Source organism: Asterias amurensis, chromosome 13, assembly GCF_032118995.1.
Source record: "Asterias amurensis chromosome 13, ASM3211899v1".
Taxonomy (NCBI): domain Eukaryota; kingdom Metazoa; phylum Echinodermata; class Asteroidea; order Forcipulatida; family Asteriidae; genus Asterias; species Asterias amurensis.
The window spans coordinates 4,683,098-4,703,682 of record NC_092660.1 but is presented as its reverse complement, the minus strand read 5'-3'; the positions used below and the strand labels follow the sequence as shown (position 1 = coordinate 4,703,682).

Genomic DNA, 20,585 nt, shown 5'->3' with positions numbered 1-20,585 from the left:
AGTATAGTGTTAATTTGGATCTCAATCTGTACTTAAACCCTCTCAATATTGTTTATCCACCATAGTTGAGAATAATCCTGAATGTGTCAGGCCAGCCGGAGAATCACTTCGCAACCTTTTTAGCCATGGGCTACGCCGAGTGTTTCCCCGCCGCCGCCCCGTGGATTTACATGCTGTTTCACCGTCAGTTCTGGAAGCGTGTCTTGCCGTGTTGTTTCTCCAAGAAGCTGACGAACTCAAACGGCATCCACGCCGTCAACTACTACCACCGACCGGTATCAAGAGGCAACGACATCTCCGGTGGGGAGGAGGACCACGAAGACGGGAATGCAAACAGTATACTGCCCAACAGTAACGGGGATGATATGAACACGTTTGCGGTGATGAGTGAGGAGGGCACCACGGCCGATATTTTGACGATAGGAAATGAAGCTCGGCAGCATCCGTTCAGACAGGGGTCGGTTGAGGCCACACCGTCTTGGAAGAATTACGTGGAGGCGCCCAACTCCAATAGAAGGTGGGCATCGGGTTACTCTATATTATCGAGTGTTCAAAACGGTCACCCTTTGTATGGCTATCGTCATTTTTCAATATCCATCAGTTATGGTCCTTGCTCTATGATCAGACAAACAAGGATACTCCTTTTGACAATGCTGAGATGTAGAACAAAGAGCCAACCAAAAACCCTGTGTATTACTGCTGCAATGAGTGCATCCCCTTGGAACTCCTTGATGCAGTTGCCTTTTGCCTCCAGCCTACAACAAGACTGTTTTAAATTAATAATTCCTGCCGTCATCTCCCTCGAGTTGTATTCATCTTAAACATTTTCCTCCTGTAGCTATAGCTTCTTGGGGGGCTAGGGTGGCAAGAGTGGCTGTTAGCCTCGTTTGAACCGAACTAGCCTGAACACGCAAATGACCGGTCAATATCCTACGTACATAACAACATACATCCATTGAATGTTCATAACTTTAGTTACACACAAATCACAAACATTATCAACGCTGCGTCAGACGTAACAAAAGTACAGCGGACAAACATCACATCGGACCAATCAAAACACAGATAATGGAAAGTTTACGTTACGTCACTGCAGGATTATCCATGAAATCGCTGATTTGGTAAAACCAACACTGTCTTTACATGGCCGAACTTGCATTAAACAAAAATACGAACAACGACTATTCTATGTTTATGTTTTTTACTGTTGATTTCCTCTCTCTATTATAGAAACAATAGCACATCAAGGGTACAACCGTATCAGGACAACTCTAAAGTCTGTTGTCCTCCTCATCACGTGACAGGCCACAAGAGCCACCACTGTCCCCATGGCAACATCGCCCGAGTAGAATACCACGCACTCGTCCGGATGATGGATGAAGACTCGCACACAGAGGGCGCTATTGACGGTACTTCGGATCTGGTTAAAGCATGTACATTTGGCAAGGAGTCCACTATCTAATGGCTACTCACAGAACGTTTTTAGGATCCTGCTTGAAGACACTGGACACCTTTGGTAATTGTCAGTTTTCTCAATTAGTCATCGAAGTTGCAAGAGAATAACGAAAAAGAAAAAACGATGTTGTTACACAAATTTGTGTGCTTTCGGATACCTTAAAAAGGCCCCAGGTCTCAAGTCTTATCATATTTGAGTGAGACAAAAACTCTTTCTCAAAACCATTAGTCACTTCAGAGGGAGCCGACTCTCACAATGTTTTATAGTATCAACAGCTCTCCATTACTATACTGGTTACCAAGCAAGTTGCTTACAGATATTTTGAGTAATTACCAATAGTGTCCACTGCCTTTAGAGTTTAGATATTTTGAAGGAGGGCACGATTATTTATTGGCCATGTTTTTTAGTCGTTGGAATATTGTGTGTAACATTATATGTTAACTTCAACGGAACAGGCTGAACGTTTGTAGGTTTTTTTCACTTTGGACATAAATACAATGAACAAATCAAAAAATTAACACTGTTTGTTATATACAACTTTCAAAGTTAGTTTATATAATTGCTCACGTAAATTGCATGCTGTATCATATCTATACGAAGATAGTCAATGCATGAAGTATTATAAAATAAAACAATATGTAGACCTTACTTTGTTATAGGGAAGTCTAAAATTTGTAGACTTCAGTCAAGGATCAAAAACAAACCAAATCGTTGTTGATTTAAACTCGCCAGTAACTGTACATGGACTTCAAAACTGCTTGTTTCCCAAATTGGCCTTGCACCCGAGGCAATTTACAGGCAACAACACTCTCCAAGAAGATTCACATTTCCACGTTCACCGTTTTGATATAGTGTTTGGAACTCATGTGCTACCTACGTGGTCATGTACCATGCACAGCAGTCGGTTGCATCGGAGTTGCTTGTAAAAGTTGCCTCCTGTGACAAGGCCGCTAGATTTACAGAATATTAACTTTCATGATAGCACCTTTGCAAGCATCTGCCGCCATCGCTTAAGTCAAACAATGGCGGCGGACACGCATGTATTTCGCTCGTCCCCAGCGCCTTGCTTTAACCAAAGGCGCTGGGATGGGCAAACGTATCATGCACTGTCATTGGTTTCATAATGCGCAGTCCCATCATGCATCACACTCACACTGCGCCATACTTCTATGCACTGCATACGTGACGTACTTCCTGAACAAGAATTTGTTCAAGCGATTAGCCCATCCCAGCGGTCCTGGATAGATAGACTGGCCGCAGGGCCGAGCGAACGCATGTATACGCACCGCACACAAGTTTTAGCCAATGATAGGTGATCGTTGAGGGCGCTGTTTGGGCTATTGGCGTCATTATGCAAGAGGTCTGGCTTTAGGCTCTGTCATTATATTGAAAGCGTACATATTTCGGTTGAAACAGAGGACGGTTCTTAAAGACACTGGACACTAAGTAATTGTCAAAGACTAGTCTTCTCACTTGGTGTATATCAATATAATATGCATAAAAAAACAAACCTGTGAAAATTTGAGCTCAATCGGTCATCGAAGTTGCGAGATAATAATGAAAGCAAAACACCATTGTCACACGGAGTTGTGTGCTTTTAGATGCTTGATTTCGAGACCTCAAATTCTAAATCCGAGGTCTCGAAATAAGATCCGTGAAAAAATACTTCTTTCTCAAAAACTACGTTACTTCAGAGGGAGCCGTTTCTTACAATGTTTTATACTATCAACCTCTCCCCATTACTCGTTACCAAGTAAGGTTTTATGCTAATTAATTATTTTGAGTAATTACCAATAGTGTCCATTGCCTTATCGAAAAGGCCTCAGTGTTTACCAGCCGTTGTGCTATTCTGGTTCAATGGATTATACACTTCCTAGTCTTTCTTTGTTATTACTAAGCAGAAAATACTGTTTAGCAAATGTCTATGCTAAGCATTGATGGGGCATGACACCAATCATAAGAATATAAACCTTATGGACTTTTGGATAGTAACCAGTTTCTGATAAGCAGTACTTTGTCTGCGCTGAGCAAGTTTTTGTGCTTGCATGCATTTGGGCCGTGTGTTTATAAGCCAGTCATTATGCGTTGATTACATTAATCATACTTTAATAAATGTTCATGGTTTAATACCCTATTTTGAATCATTAAATATATTTTTAATAATGTTCAATTTTCAAGATACAGAAACAACAAGAATGTATTAATTCAAAGCAGGTATAGGCCTAATCGTTGTCAGGTTTCTTCTTGTCGACACATTGACCTGTTACTTTGAAAGTGTTCAGAGGTCGATTTCACAAAAGAGTTAGGACTAGTCCTAACTTAGGACTAGTCCTAGGAGATATACAAAATGCATGGCTAGTCCTAAGTTAGGACAAGTAACTTGTCCTAACTTGAGAAAAGCTAGTCCTAACTCTTTGTGAAATCCACCCAAGATTTTATATTCTTCTATTTTATTTGAATAAAATGGACGCACATATTTGAAACCGTTAAAATATATATATATATATTTCCCAGATTTGTCGTAGTATTTAAATTAGTGGTGCAGGCTTGATGCTTGATTTCTGTAGCATTATTTGTTAATATTAATGAATATCTTCGCTACACGGTGCTGGACCACCGAAACTCTAAAAATGACTTTTCATTGCGATAGTAGAAATTAACATCGAATGTCGAATGAGTTAATTTTGATATTATTTAACTAATACTGGTTGATTTCATATGAACAAAGCAGAACAGTTGGGTGATGGCAGTTATTGAAAGTTACCAGGACGCTGGAGAGAGAGGACCGGTGTCAACGGGAAATTTGTCCCCGGAGATAATGTATGATTGTGTGCCCCCCCCCTTTCACTGGTACGAGGAGGATTATTCAACAGAGGGCGCTATCCAGGAGAGGTGTGTACAAAGTTTGCCACATCAGAGTATCTCCGGGTGACCGAATCTCCTGCCACACCGAAACTGAACTCTGGACGACTTTGTTTATTAACTTGTTAGCTTGTTGGCTATTGTGTGCATTTTGAATTATCATAATGATTATTACTTAAAGACCTGGACACTATTGGTAACTGTCAAAGACCAGCCTTCTCACTTGGTGTATCTCAACATATGTATAAAATAACAAACCTGTGAAAATTTGAGCTCAATAAATTGGTCGTCGAAGTTGCGAGACGATAATGAAAGAAAAAACACATTGTCACACGCGAATCAAATTCGCGGAAAATTATTTCTTTCTCGAAATCTGCGTCACTGTAGAGGGAGCCTTTTCTCGCAATGTTTTTTTCTATCAACCTCTTCCCATTACTCGTTACCAAGTAAGGTTTTATGCTAATAATTATTTTGAGTAATAACCGAAAGTGTCCACTCCCTTTAACATAATTATAAACACAGTTTAATCATTGGATAAAAGAGGAAACACATGTACAGTATTGCTTATTTTACTGTTATTTTGTGAAGATTTCGGCGTCGAGAGATGTGGAAATAAATTTATTGAAATTCTTTGAATCAAAATGGTGTTTTGTGATTCACTCTGACTTGGGCATTAAATTGCACTGGGCGAATTGTCTCACATTGTTGTTTAACCCTGCGCATCGACATCGTTAACCTAGCTGTAGCTAGCCCCCAAAATCACTAGGTTTTTTTTGGTTAGCTAACAATTGTTTTAAAGGCAGTGGACACTATTGGTAATTGTCAAAGACTAGCCTTCATAGTTGGTGTATCTCAACATATGCATAAAATAACAAACCTGTGAAAATTTGAGCTCAATCGGTCGTCGAAGTTGCGAGATAATAATGAAAAAAAAACACCCTTGTCACACGAGGTTGTGTGCGTTTAATAGATGGTTGATTTCGAGACCTCAAGTTCTAAATCTGAGGTCTCGGAATCAAATTCGTGGAAAATGACTTCTTTCTCGAAAACTATGGCACTTCAGAGGGAGCCGTTTCTCACAATGTTTTATACCATCAACCTCTCCCCATTACTCGTCACCAAGAAAGGTTTTATGCCAATAACTATTTTGAGTAATTACCAATAGCGTCCACTGCCTTTAAACAAATCGTTTGGTACAATCTTCCTATCTGAGAAAACCCGTTAAGCCGTTTGAGGGCCTACAGAAATCAAACTTTAAATATCCTATAATGAGGGCACACGAATCACTAATAACTTCAAAAAGATGTTAAAGTATTTTTTTTTAGTGTAAACAGTGCGTGTTACGTTTCACTGTCATGGTCATTTTACCAGTAAGCTTGCAGGATTAATGTTTACATTTTTGTGTTTATGTTGGGGAAATGGAACAGAGATAGGTCCAAAGGTGGTGAACACAATCTTTCACTTCTTAAAGGTTATAACCGAAGAATGTTGCATCATACAGGCCCAATGGAGGGCGCACTTGCGTTTACTTCACTCCCAATCCAATGAACTCATCTACTAGTAACAATTGGTAACTCATCTTCAACATCCAAAAGAAAACATATGTGGGTGAAGGATTCAAATGAAAGCATTCATGATATTTAGAAGAAAAAAAACCTTGTGAAGTCTTAAAAGGAAGCTTCACACATACGACTCTCTTTAGAACCTGTTCAACTCCATGCTATGACATTGACAGCGAATGTCCCCCTATTCATTGTTTACCCCCTGCTTTTTCTGTATGCTTTCTAACCACATTCATGTATTTCCACTTCACTGCTTATGTTTCACTTAGAATACCTGTTCATGTTTGTTGTGTTGTCATTTAGCCTTCGAGAAAGCATCTGCTAAAGTCGAAACGTCGGGCCATTAACTATTTTTTGCAGAAATAAAAGACTTGATACTTCAGAAAGTACCTTTTAGTGATGACGGGACGCAAGGAATAATTGCTAACAAACCACACAATAAATTAACGAACCAACGACCTCCGGATTAACGTGCCGGCGCTCTACCAACTGAGCTATCTAGCCCTACATATGTTGGAGGTGTCCCTATTTTGTCAATATCTTTGTGCGGGGTGCTAGTCAGAATCCATACAACCGTTACCTGCCGTGTTAATTAATAACATATGTGGTTAGGCTTAAAAAAAAAAAAAAAAAAATGGCGCAAGCTGGATTTGAACCAGTGCCATTGAATATTTACACACACATTTTATTGAATCTACTGAGGCCGATGATTGGCTAACGCAGAAAATGTCACACCACCGATAGTCTGCCACTTTAAGGGACAGGTTGTTTCTTGGTGATGTTGTACTGTAAAATCAATCAATAAGACAAGACAGGGGGTCCCAGCCCGTCCCATAGAAAACTATTAAATCCTTTTAGCATACCCATTGAGCGAGAGATTAAGCCGAACTATATACTGACGTAACAACAGTTAGTGAGAATGGTGCTAATCTATACTATATGGAGGTATACCTACAACTTCAAATTTGTTCATGGTCACTATGATTTTATTTACACCAATATTTGTTGTTATGATTTGGACGTCATTGTAACTAGATCGCCGAAAGAGACAGGGAAACACAACCACCCATCACGCCCCATCGACTACGCAAACAAAACAGGATTTCTTGGGATTCCTAAGCATAGGGAATTCACTGGAGATTGTGTGCTGAATAAGTTGTCAGTAAAGCTCTATGGTGCAACGTGTGGCACGAGTGGTCACTAGTTTATTTACCTAGGATACACTCTGATGCAAATGTGGACAAAAAGATACTGCCGCGGGACGCCAACGCAAGTGCTCGTCACCATTTTCGCTGTACACAAGGGCCTTGCTATTGTGTTTTAATGTGTCGTAAATCGATGACCAGCCCCACCATTTGCAACTGTTTAAACATGGCATAAACAGTCACTCAATTCATTTCACTTGTTGTAATCAGTTAACGCTCATTGAATATCACGGTGTGGTGAGAATACAAAACAATGGAGAGTGACATAATACCACCCGAGCCAGTTCCTGGGAAAATCGGGGTATGGAGTAACCACCAGTCTGACACTGTTACCAAAATCAACCCCAGTATACGACTACCGGACATCAGTGTAGGAGGGACCATGGCTGCCGCAAACTCCTCCAAACCATCGGCAGAGCAGTCGATACGATTGAGCCCACGACCAGGCCGTAAGCTTCGCCTAGCTCCCGGTGATGAAGGGGAGCGGCTGCGGTCCACAAGCCCTCATTCTCCGAGGAAACCACGGACCTCTAAGTCACCAAGCAGAGACATTTTGGGTTACATCTCTGATAGCCCGCCCAGATCCCCTAGACGAATGAAATACAAATCACCATCCCTCGAGGATGAATCACACGTAATCAAAGGAACTTTTGCATCGAGTTATTCACCGCAGCCAAGGACAAAAAACAGCACACCCGTTTCCATTCCGAAGAATCTATCTTCAGACGACTCACCTAATACCGTTCGTCTTAGGGTAAAACCTGGTGATCTTCGCTCCCGTTCCATGACCAGATTGGGCGCCTCCAGTCCAATGAATTCCCCCACGCCTCGTCGACCTCCCAGATTGGGTAAGACTATAAGTTGGTCCACAGACTCTGAGGAAGACTCCCCAAGATCAACCAAACCACTGTCATTAATCTCTTTATCACCAAAGAGAGACACTCCACTCAGCTCCAGGAACGGACTGTTTGAAACTAACGACAAAAACCACGATGAAGTGAAACAACTTTCGGAGGTGTTTTTATCATCAGGAGGTAAGTCGTCTCAGCAATCACCAAAGACATCCCTAAGATCCATTCTAAGAAAAAGTGCCTCTTTTGAACAAGAAGACTCTCCTCAACCTGAGCCCGTGAAAACCGAGAGGAAATCCCATAAGAAACACTCCAGCAGCCCAAGGACTTACAACTTGATGCTCAAAAAACAAGCCTCATTAAGTGGCGCTAGTGAACCTGATGAAGAAGATGTGACTGATGCACTCCTAACATCATTCTCCCTACCAGAGCGTGCCCCACTCCCGGACACCTCCTCCATATTCCAGCAAGCTCTTACCAACCTGAACAGCCGAAAGCCAAGTGAAAGCAGCGACCCGGGTGACCTCCATGTCCGCAGATCATCTCTCATCACCAGCTTCATCAACTTAACTGTCGATAGGCCTAGCAATTCACCGACAACTCCTCCTTCGAGTGGGATAGACTGTTTGTTCGATGTGATGTCAGAAAACGATACGGACAAAGAGCCGAGGTTGTCAAACTCTGTACGTCTGAAAGTTTCAAACTGGACCGGCAAATCTCGAAAGAAATCAGCCCCATCAAAGATGGTGACCGTGGACCAAATACCTCAGAGTTCATCTCCCCTCACACCTTCACCGCCAAGACGCAGGAGGGTAGTTTCTGAGGTAGCTCCCCCTCGCCGTGACCTCCTGGAAGGGGTGGACAATCCCCGTCCCAAGAAAAGTACAGATTCAATGAGCGAATCCAGTGAGGGAACTTCAAGCTCAAGCCAGAATAACGTCGCTCAAATATCACGTCCCTTGATTAGCAAAACAGCTATGAAATATATTATGAACTTCATCTCCAAAGCTACTGTCTCTGATGTTGCCCCGGCAATAAGCACGAAATCCACGGCACACCAGCATGGGAGGGAGAGCGCAATGTTTCCGGAAATCAACAACTCCGGATCGGCTCGCCGGGCTCGGAGTAGACGGGACTCCTTGAGAGCAATTCAGTATTTCATAAGTGGAGAAAACACGGTAGGGGACACGACCGAGATAACTAGTTTTGATGATTTAAGAAATTGTAGGTATATTCGGGACTTTAAACCGACTGGAAATGAGGTTAAAAATGGCAAACGTACAGCATACCACGAATGGTAATGCTGGTTATTTTATGCGGTAAAGAAACATTTTTAAAAACACTAAAATTATTCCAAAATAATAATTTATTGTTATGACAATTAATACTGTACATAGAAAGTTGGGTTTTGAATCCCAACAAGCGTAATTGAAATGCCAAAAATATCTTCACATATTGTCAAATTATAATGTGTCAATGATTTTTTTTATGGATTGCTTTACAAAAGTTTAGCAAATTGTATGTAGTATGAAAATATCTTCCTTTTTTAATTTCTTTATTTTGCATGTATCTTGTTTTCTTTCTACATTTACTTCGATGATTAGTATGAAGGTCATAACATTTTGAGTCAAAATGTCTTTAAGATGTTTGTATGACTTATTTCTTCTATTTCAGTTTGATTGTTGAAATCTTACATAAGGTACACAAGATTGGGCGTATATGTTCACTGATCTGCACATTGCCAACATCACATTAGCTATTTTCACGATGGAACATTATTGTGAAGTATTTTTGTCTGAAAAGTTAGTTGTTGTGACATGAGAAGTTGATTTAAATTTTATCTTTGCGAGTCCAAAAAAAGAGCCCATTTTTTTTATAGAGCATGCTTCAGCAGACACTAATATTGCTAAACAAGTTTCTATTTTGCCAAAGTTAGCTGGACACCAGCCACAAATGTTACATTTGACATGGTAATTTGGCTGGTAATCTTAATCCGGTAAGCATATATAATAATGCTTTTGCTTAGCCACTTGTTGTGCCTCAGCAGCTAACATAAATTTGACCAAGAAGGCCCAATTTAAGAGAGCTGTTTGTGAACACAACCAACAAAAGTACGCTAGATGGTTACTAATATGAATGGAATCTAACATGTACCATCAACGACTGGTATCCTGCTAATTTTTACTTAGCAGAAATGTATATTGATAGTAGAAAGCTTCCCTTAAAAAATATTTGCTGAGGTGCTGTAATTTTTGAGAAATGGGTCAAACAAGTCACAAATATGTTTTCGCATGTAAAAACACGTTTTATATGTTAAAACTGGGACGAAAATTATGTTCGCGACATTGTTTTAACTCTATCCAAAAAACTAGCACATCAGCAAGTTATATCTTACGGAATAGCTTTCTACTTTCATCATCTTCGAACATTGCAAGTTTAATGAAAATCTGTGGCCATTGTGTTTTGTTTTACAAAGAGTACCAACATCCCAAAACTAAGTTTACACTGGTTATATATTAAATCCCTGCTTAGCAATGAGCTGGAAACCCCAAATCAAATTTTACATGTTAATATATATTTTGGCTGGTGACCATATTCTGGTTAGCATAACTTAGTTGTGCTTAGCTTATTTTTGTGCTTGAAGCAGTTCCATGAAATTGGGCCCTGATGACGTTTAATGTATTAATTTAATGTGGTAGTGACGAATGTAACTTCGATTGAACTACTTCTGTGACGTCACTCTATTGATGTGCTAGAATGGCGAGGTTCTTGTACACGTGTGCAAGAATATAATTTCAATTCAACTATTTCTGTGACGTCACTAAAAGTTCGCGTGTGCCAGGTATGGGTCTATTACATACATTACCATGCCGTACTTAACACAATGGCGAGATTATTGTGACGTTTATGTACACGTGTGCAAGAAAATAACCTCGATTAAACTATTTCTGTGACGTCACTCTATTTTATTGAAGTGTAGACTGTTTTTACACATAGACTCAACTGTACGAATCTACACTGTGTTCATGAACAAACTAAGGTGAATGGCTTAACATGAAAGACTGAACATGTACATGTTTTTCAAATTTACCAGACAAATCCGGTTAAACATTTTACTTTAGTAATACAATTGTAAACTTTGTGTTCGATATTATCTTGAAAGCACTATAAAGTATGCCTATACATTTTGAAAATCAGTTATAAATGTGACCAATTGTCGTTATGTTAAACGAACTACACATGTACAATCGATAATAAGATGGAGTAATTCTTTGGCATATTAAACGTTAAAAGCACTGGACACTCTTGGTAATTTCCCAAAATAATTGTCAGTTGACAGATAGAGACGGTATTTGAATATGCAACAGATTATATACAGTACAACCGCAAGTTTACTAGTTTATGTGCCTTTTATCAAGTTGGCGTGTCGGTATCTTGCCTTCCATCAGCTCAAGGACCCCGTTACAAATCCCATCGGGGGCACTATGTGAACTGCGTTTTCCGTGTCTGCTTGAGCCTAGGTTTACTCACTGTGATTTTCTTCCCAAAACTGAAACTTTCTTCAATGCCTTCTCCCCACATGGGTTATTTTGCTTGGCTTCCCAATCAGAATTAGTAAATTAAAAATGAAATGAAACAAAAGGTCCAAACATCATATTACCCTTACTAGAATAAAAAAGCAATAGAGGGCGCTGTTAAAGTCGCCTCAAAGGGGTCACCCCACTTAATAACCGCAGTGCAAAATGCAAAATAATAAGTAAGTAATAATAAGGACAATTTATATTGCGCATGTATCCACCTAATAAGGTGCTCAAGGAGCACGAAAAGAAGAACACAGAAACAGACCAATAGAGGGAAGAGGAAACATCAGGAAAACACAAGAAAAAAACTACTGAAAAGCTGTTTGAAACACATGAAATTTCAATTTGTCTTTAAAAGTGTCCACGGTGCCACTATCCCGAATGGGTGATGGCAACTGATTCCATAGGAATGGTCCAGCGTGCGCAAAGTATAACAGCTGTCCCCCAGTTAGTCAAAAAGACAAAAAAAAAAATACTTTAGAAGTCTCGTAGTTTTTTACAGTAAAGAAAGGAGACCGTATCCCTTTACCTTGGGTCTCGGAGGCCTATAACACAAAACAATGAGGCCGACGCAAAGCATTGCTCTCTATGTAGTGGGGTGCACCCTGAATAGTGTTGGATTTTGCTAATCTGTGACCAGACGTACCAATAATCCTACAATGACATGGGAAGATTAAGACACATATGAAGATGTTTTCCAGACGCCAGAATTGAAGGGTCTTATTTACGTGTTTGCATACACGAGAGGCATATCCTTGGATGCATGTCATTGAGGTAGTAGAAAGTCACTCGTAAGAGCATTCATCGTGAATTTTAAAGCAAATTTATTCTGTTCAGCAAATATTTGCAAATTAATCGACTTCGTTGTAGACGGTTTGGCTTATACACATGTTAAGTCACAGCTTTCTAAGATACACCCAAACGATGCGCCATAGCCATATGCAAGCTTATTGGTGTGTGGCTTATTGGGAAATGTTGACTGTCTTGCGCAATTTGAAATATTTTCTTAGAAATGGTAAAATGTATGCCTATTATTCACATAAAATGGTAAGCTAACAATGTTCTGCTGACATACTGCACAATCTCAATACATCGGAATGTATTGCATGTGACTGGGCAGCAATGTTTACATATGGGCCCCCTTATGTTCATGTTACCCGTGTCCATATTTAAATAAAGCTTGAAATCTACCCTTAAAAATACCAGTTATAGTTGGTGCTATTGTGCAGTATTTTGGAAAGATTTTGCTTTGCCTCTGTTCAGGTCTGATCCTTCACTGATGAACGAAGGCGATTGCATCGGATGCCCCCTGGTCATTGCCTTGGTGCCCTTGAAAAGCTTCAGTAGAAATCCACAACTGCCTAATATAGGGTGTCTTTTAATTTACCAAGTAGAACATGCCTTGGTGCTCTTGCCCCCTTTCAAAAACGAATCGTACAGGCCTGCGTGTTTGTGTATGAATGCTTGAATTCGTGTCGGGAGAGCAGCAGCAGATCAACGGGTTTCCGATCAGGAAGTAATTTCCACTATTTATTCGTTTACCTGGTAACCCAGGGTGATCAAAGCCATAATGTTTTGAATAACATAAAACGACTGTACAGTACCAGGAACAACAATACGTGAGCATGTAGTCGGCAACGTTCATGCTGACGAAAAAGAAAGGCTGTTTTGCCAGGGTTTTATTACGATACTGGGCTATAAATTACAGAAACCTGATTGTTGTGATTTGTCTTTTGTTAGCGCCGAAGAATTGCAGTTGGCTTTTGTAAATAATCCTTCAAAAAATACTTTGCCTGTTGCGCACCGGAGTTACATGCCATTCCAGTCACATTAACTACCAAACTAGACAGTGTGAAACATGGCTACCCCCAACATACCCAAACCATCGGCAGAGCCGTCAGCGCGGCTGACCCCACAATCGGGCCGTATAAAGCTTCGTCTTGCTACCGACGAAGGGGAGCGACTCCGGTCGACAAGCCCCCATTCTCCGAGGAAACCACGGACATCAAAGCCACTGAGCAGAGGCATAAGTGTGGAGTCTATCTCAAGTAGCCCTCTAAGTTCCCCAAGAGATTTGAACCACAGCAAATCTTCACCATCCATCGGCGATGACGAACCGCCACTAAACAGTCCCGTCACAACTCCACAGTTTGTGCTTTCAGACAACTCGCCTAAGCGCGCTTGGCCTCTGGAAAAACCTAGTGCTCTTCGCTCCCGTTCTACAAGCGATGACGCCTCTAGTCCACTCACTTCTCCAAGACCTCCCCAACCTCCCAAGACTGTAAGATGGTCTACAGACTCCGAGGAGGAATCCCCAAGATCTAAACCTCTGCCTCCAATCTTCCCATCGCCGAAAAAGGACGGTTCAATCTGCGCTTGGGATGCATTGTCAGAAAATAAAAGTGACGCGAGTGATACTGATGACGATGAGATTGAATCATTCCCACCAACATTCCCCCTTCCAGAGCGTGCCCAACTCCCGGACACCTCCTCCATATTCCAGCAAGCTCTTACCAACCTCCGAAAGCCAAGCCTATGTGACCCAGGCGACCTCCATGTCCGTCGGTCATCTCTTATCACCAACTACATGAACTTGGGTAGAAAATCAACCACAACAACTCCTCCGAGTGGGTTGGACTGTCTGTTCGATGCGATGCCGGAAGTCTCAGAAAACGACAACAGGAGCAAACAAACAATGTTGTCAGATTATGTACTTTCGATACTTTCAAAACGGACCGGCAAATCTCGGAAAATATCAGCCCCACCGAAGTTGCAGCCCAGGAGTTCCTCTCCCCTCACCCCTACACCGCCGATACGCAGGAGGGTAGTTTCTGAGGTAACTCCCCCTCGCCGTGACCTCCTGGAAGGGGTGGACAATCCCCGTCGTCCCAAGACAAGTGTTGGTTCAATGAGTGTATCCAGTGAGGTAACTTCAAGCTCAAGCATTAATGTCACTGAAATCGCTCGTCCCTACATGAGTATGAAGTCTATGAGTTATATCATGAACTTCATGTCGAATGCAACGGTCTCCGAGGCTGTCCCGGGGAGGGGCTTGAAACCAACCCGCAAGCCACCACCGAGGATGAAAACAGTACTTCCGGCGATACCCAACTCTGTCTCGGCCCGGAGAGCTCGGAATAGACGGGACTCGCTGAGGGCAATCCAGCAGATTGTGAATGAACAGAACCCATTAGGGGACACCACGGAGATAACTAACTTTGAAGATTTAAGAAATTGTAGGTATATTCGGGACTTTAAACCGACTGGAAAAGAGGCTGGAGCTTCGAAACGTACACTTTACCACGAATGGTAATTCTGTTTAACTCCTTAACATGCCACAAGATAGTAAGTAACCGTTTTGAACACAGTTAAAATACAAAGGATTTCTTTTAAAATCTTATAAAATATTAAATTCAGATGTCCTAAATTCCGGGTCCCAGTGGACCTGAAGCAGTTCATTGGGTCAAGCTGACCCGGAAATGGTTACTCTAATTAACGTGCGTCACCTTGACCCTAGTTTCAACTGGGTCAGTATATGTCAAGCTGACCCCAAACACGATCAGGCCAAGGGACCTGGATCATGGCCATTGTAAAAAAAAAAAAAAAAAAAAAAAATCTTTTTGTACTCTGTTTATATCAGAAACAGAAAGTCTAGCTAATGAAAACTGCTTAATATCAGCTGTAAATATTTTTTTTTTTTGTGGTACGGGAAATTACTTCACAATACGAGAAGCATTACTGACAGTAAAGTGTTTGGGGCAATTTTACATAACTACATTAAATCTAAAAGTGAAATGCTTCTCAGAATGATTTGCACTATCGAAATTATGTTGACTTCATAGACATCTACGCAGTTTTAATTGCAATTAATTATTTTGAGTGATTACCAAACGAATACAAATAAAGTATTCGGTGCTTGTCACATGTAAATAAAAAACGAAGAGCACTTTTTCTTAAACAAATTCCAAATGTGCATGCCTTTCTGATTGGATAGTGCCTGTAACTGCATGTTGCTTGTAAAATGCCCCCTATAAAGTGACACGGCCCTTATTGTAATTATTGATGGATTTTGTCGACGAATGCTTATAGGCACAATATGGAAACATAAAATAAAAGTCAAATATGAAGATTTTAAGCTGGTTACAATATCTACTTGCTGAGTAATTAGAGGGGGAAAAACTATCAAAAAATTTAAGTTGATTCCATCCGCGTTTGGCGAGGGTGGCAGCGGGCACCAACCGCACCTCTAGCAGCAGCATTTGCGAACGGACACCAGTCCTCAGAAATCAGAGATCAAAAATCAGAAATCAGAGATCAGAGATCAGAAATCAGACATCAGAGAAACGATTCCTATTCTTAGATTCAAATGTTTTTGGGGGGTGAATAATAATATCCAAACCATTACTTAGAAGGGAATCTTTTTAAAATTGTTTACACTAATCAACAGCTGCAGTAAGCCTAGTCTTGGCCCAAGACTATGGTGCTTGATATTGGACAGTGTACTACGCGCGATTGAATCGCAAAAGCGCGCCCGCCACGGTATGATTTAGTTAACTGGACGGCTTGAAATCTAGACTATACTGGCAGGCAGCTACCCAGTATAGTCTAGATTTCAAGCCGTCCAGTTAACTTAATCATACAGTGGCGGGCGTGCTTTGGCGATTCAACCGCGCGTAGTACACAATCCAATATCAAGCACCATAATCTTGGGCCAAGACTACAGTAAGCCCAAACCTGCACAAAGTCAGTTTTTATGATCATACGTTTAGAGTATTTACCAATCTGGGACAGTGACCTACCGTCACCTCTTTGTGTGGCAAATTGAATATCACATTCACCCTGACTACAATTGGTGAAGTCCCTAATTCATGGTGACGATAAACCACTGATCTATTCAGTGCGTTAAATGGACCGAGAGCCCTGGGCTGGATTTCACAAAGAGTTTTAATTGAGTCATATCTCGAGTTAGGACGAGTTACTCGTCTCAACTTAGGACTAGCCACACATTTTGTTTATCTCTAGTCATTAGCTAGGAGTAGTCCTAACTCTTTGTGAAATCGACCCCTGAGGTATCGGAAGACTAATTCGTTTCAACATGAGTTTACCAGTGGGGTCAGTATGCATTAGAGGTAGGTACATGTAGGTTTGGCGGAGTTTTCCAATAATAATTTGCTCGTTTTCCAATAGGGCAAGTCAATATAGCTCTATGGCCAACACTTTTTGAAAAGTATATGACGAAATAAGGAAATGTGTACATCTCCTTTCTACACATTTATATTCCAGATATGTCAACGAAAAGCAATAATTGAACAGAACTATAAGACATGCCACTGAAAATGTAATAATTGCTGTTCACATAACACCACAAAGCGACAGAGGGCGCTATACAAGCGCTTTCGCTTTTGCGCGACCAACGTTAATAATTGGATTTTACTCATCTGAACCCAGATGAGTTTACAATAAAAATACAATGATAATGGGTTCAAAGGCTTAGACACACTACAGTGATCTTTTCAAGGTGCAAGCTTAACATTCGTTCAGAAAATAGTTGTATAACCTTTTAATCTGCAAGCCTGTGTCGTCACTAGGTAGAAATTCAGTGGAAGGGGCAGTTGTCGTGTCTTAACACAAATTTATTTTGTTCGGCAAACATTTGAAAGTGAACAGACTGCATTGTGCAATGTCTGGCTTGGCGCATGTACGTCACAGCTTTCTTGGACACGTACCCAAGATATCGCAAGTCATATTCATACAACCTTATTGTATGGCTTAAGTTGGTATTTTGTTGTCTGTGTAAAGTCTGAAACATTTTCTTCGAAATGAAAATAGGCCAACCATGTTTACAGAAAACTGTTAACCTCTACACTTTACATGCTGTCCCGGGAAAGCTTTACGCTGCCCCATTTATGATTTGACGCTTGAATTCACGCGAGAGAGAGACAGGGGGGGGGGGGGCAGTTTTTAAGTTCCGCATACAACTTTCGTTTACCAGTAACCAAGGTGATCAAACAACACAACACAAGTCAAGTTTACATTGCTTTGATAACACAGCGACAAAGAAGCTACCCGTGCGTGGCTGTAAGGGGTACGAGTGACGTACAATTTTAAAGCTTACGGGAAAGGAATCTTAACCTTTCGAAAATCTGTTGTTGTTTTTATTTTATTACTGAACCGAATAATTAAACTAATTTAAGGTCCAAATAGTGAAGACCTCTAGTCACGCAATCTGGTCTGAATGTGGCATTGCCCACATTGTGACAAAGACTACATTAATATTTAACTAAAGCTTTCGGAAAAGTCAGCCAAACATTAAGAAACTCTTTTGTGGTTTTCATTTTATCATTAATCCAAAGAATTAAACTAATTAAAGGTGCAAATAATGGAAATTTCCAGTCACGCAATCTGATATTAATGTTTTGATTATGTGACGGAAAGGAAAAGCTATTTAACTTTGCTTTCGGGAAACTTGGGAAGCTGAACTTTTACAGTTGTGGTTTTAATTTTGTAATTAAATGAAAAATTAAACTTATTATTGGTCTAAGTAAAACAAAAAATTCCAGTCACGCAATCTGAAGTTAAGGTTGCATTACCCATACATATTATTTGACGGAACAGAAAAGCTATTTTAACTTTGCTATCGGAGAACTTGGGGAGCTGAACTTTTAGAAAACCTTTTGTGTTTTTTATTTTGTTTAACTAAGTGAAATAATTAAACTAATTATAGGTCTAAATAATGAAAACCTCTATAGTCACGCAATCTTATATCAATGTTGTAATACCCACGTGTAACGGAAAGGAAAGACTTAATCGGAGAACTTGGGAAGCTGAGATTTAAGAAAATCTGTTTTATTTATTAAACCGAGAACATTCAACGAATTGAATCTCCAAGTAATTAAGATTTTCAGTCACGCAATCCAAGGGCCCAATTTCACAGAGCTGCTAAGCATAACAAATTGCTTAGCATGAAATTTCTACCTCGATAAAAACAGGATTACCAACCAAATTTCCACATGATTTTCGGGATGAGCAAACAACAGTCGAATACCAGTAACAAGCAATATGCAACAAATGGAACTTTGGTTTGTAATGCTGTTTTTATCGAAGGAAGAAATTTCATGCTAAGCAAGTTTTTGTGCTTAGCAGCTCTATGACATTGTGCACAGGGCATCCCGTGTGACCATTATAGTCAAAGCTCATGGTGAGAAGAAGAAAATAGTATACAAATACTTCGCCTCGTGAAATGGAAAAGTCCAAATTTTACCTTGCGATAATATTCCTCCCATTCCACTCTGAGCCACTCAATATTTGTTTTATATAACTGACATATAGATCCTTGTCTATTGATGTATTTTAAAAGTATAACACTATGAAAAATCACACTTAAAACTACTGACAACCAAAAATCATATAGCGCCTAACAATGCACAAGTCGGATCACAACCTTTTGAACAGGTGCTCCTTTGTTTGCGCGGCGGCGCTGTACTGCTCAAAAACATTGGGAACAAGGATGATCCTAACTGTTGAATGGGAAATGCTACTCCCCACGGACGAATAGGTCTTTTTGATCGCCGTTGCAGATGGGAGTAATAGTGAATGTCACGTGAAGTAAGTTCCACCAATCAAATGACAAGGATCTGTATGTCAGTTATATAAAATATTTTAACAATAGAGCGAGGACAACTCTACGTTTTTACATGTTTTCGCGGAAAAGGTTTTCGCAAAAAAGTAAGCTAAATATGTTGTGATTTATTTTTACATAAGACCGAAGCATTATAAGTCCAAGTCATTAAACCCTCTAGTCACGCAATGTGGTATGAAGGTTGCAATACCTACTTGTGACGTAAATTTAGGCTATTTTTATTTAACTGTAAGCTTTCAAGAAAGGAAGCAGAACCTTTAGAAAATAATTTTATGTTCGTAAATAATTTAGTAGTAAAACAATTTTAGTATCGAAAATAGGCGACAATATTGAAAATGTCAAGTCACGCAATCTGGTCTGAAGTTGCAAAACAAATTCCCTTTCCACGCTGTTATATTCCACTGTTACAACATTCTTTATTTAAAAACAGTTTTGGCATATTCTGAGCTGAGAGATGGAGAGCTACATATTATTGAACTGTGTCTAAAACTATATTTTGGATGTTATTGCTTGAATTTATTATCTTATTTCATGTATGTATATTAGATCCATACTTGGCACAGGCGAAAGTCAGTGATGGTTGCGAAGCAGCAATGTGGACATTTTTGTTTGCTCAATCGACCAAACAAAGGGAATGAAGAAAAAAATATAGTTAATTTTAGTTTCAGATAAAAATCCGCCCGCGGGAGGTCTAACATATCAAAAGTTCAATACACTTCCCCTCTTATGTACAAAGATTTCATCAGATTACAGTTTATTTATTTATAGCTGAACATTTAGAAAAGCAACGTCATTCTACACACATCACGGTATCTGAAATCACAGGGCAACAAATCACACTTTGATCACGTTCTCTGACTTGAACGTGTCATTGTGCCGAATGAGTAAACTAACACACACACAAAAATCACTCTAAATCCACCTCGACCCCCCACAAAAGCCTGGCCTTGATGTTGTTCCATTCAAATGCGGATTTTGCTTAAAAAAGCCACAACAGAACTCCAGAATTGGATACAGAACTGAACGACGTTTCCTATATACATAGAGCCGTTGAAATACTTCATAGCGTACTTTATGGATAGATCCGGGTTCGCAAGAATCTTGTTTTTAGTTTCTCTCATCTCAGAAACTCGAGCTCATTGTTCGAAACTGAAGCTCATCAACGCAACATTTAATTGACAGTGCTTTTTATACGATGGGGCTTTCACTTCGACCGGTACGCACTGGTGGCTGAACTTTCCCGTACTATCCGCTTACCTGTAGACAGTGAAGCTGCGTTATGTTTTCTGCTCCAAATCTCTCCTTGGTTGATCGGGACTTTGGATTCTTCATCCAAAGCTCCAGTCCACCACGAGAGGTTTTAAACAGCTACAAGCCTTCTTTTAACCACACACCCATCAGCATGGGTCGGTCAGCTAATAGTCTCTCC

At 40.3% G+C, this 20,585-nt stretch overlaps 3 protein-coding genes across 6 annotated transcripts in view; 2 read left to right on the top strand and 1 right to left on the bottom strand.

The window, feature by feature from the left end:
• LOC139945934 (prostaglandin E2 receptor EP4 subtype-like) overlaps positions 1 to 4,855 on the top strand; it is a 54,015-nt gene extending 49,160 nt beyond the window's left edge. For all 3 annotated transcript variants that reach the window (XM_071943456.1, XM_071943457.1, XM_071943455.1), the window contains exons 3-4: positions 66 to 517; positions 1,231 to 4,855. In XM_071943456.1, the coding sequence (XP_071799557.1) occupies positions 66 to 517; positions 1,231 to 1,462 (684 nt within the window). In that variant the 3' untranslated portion in view covers positions 1,463 to 4,855. The remainder of the gene's footprint in view (positions 1 to 65; positions 518 to 1,230) is intronic.
• Positions 1 to 20,585, bottom strand: part of LOC139945935 (CAP-Gly domain-containing linker protein 3-like) — an 83,977-nt gene that overhangs the window by 15,937 nt on the left and 47,455 nt on the right. The window lies entirely within an intron of this gene.
• On the top strand, positions 6,827 to 14,891 carry LOC139946195 (uncharacterized). Its single transcript, XM_071943819.1, has 3 exons — positions 6,827 to 9,233; positions 9,611 to 9,635; positions 13,373 to 14,891. Exons 1-3 carry the CDS (start codon positions 7,339 to 7,341, stop codon positions 14,828 to 14,830), a joined length of 3,378 nt encoding a protein of 1,125 aa, XP_071799920.1. The 5' UTR covers positions 6,827 to 7,338; the 3' UTR covers positions 14,831 to 14,891.

Coding starts and splice junctions, on each gene's coding strand:
- LOC139946195 (XM_071943819.1), top strand. CDS start 7,339: ATGGAGAGTGACATAATACCACCCGAGCCAGTTCCTGGGAAAATCGGG. Junction 9,234..9,610: donor CGTACAGCATACCACGAATG/GTAATGCTGGTT, acceptor CTTCTATTTCAG/TTTGATTGTTGAAATCTTAC. Junction 9,636..13,372: donor TTGTTGAAATCTTACATAAG/GTACACAAGATT, acceptor TAGACAGTGTGA/AACATGGCTACCCCCAACAT.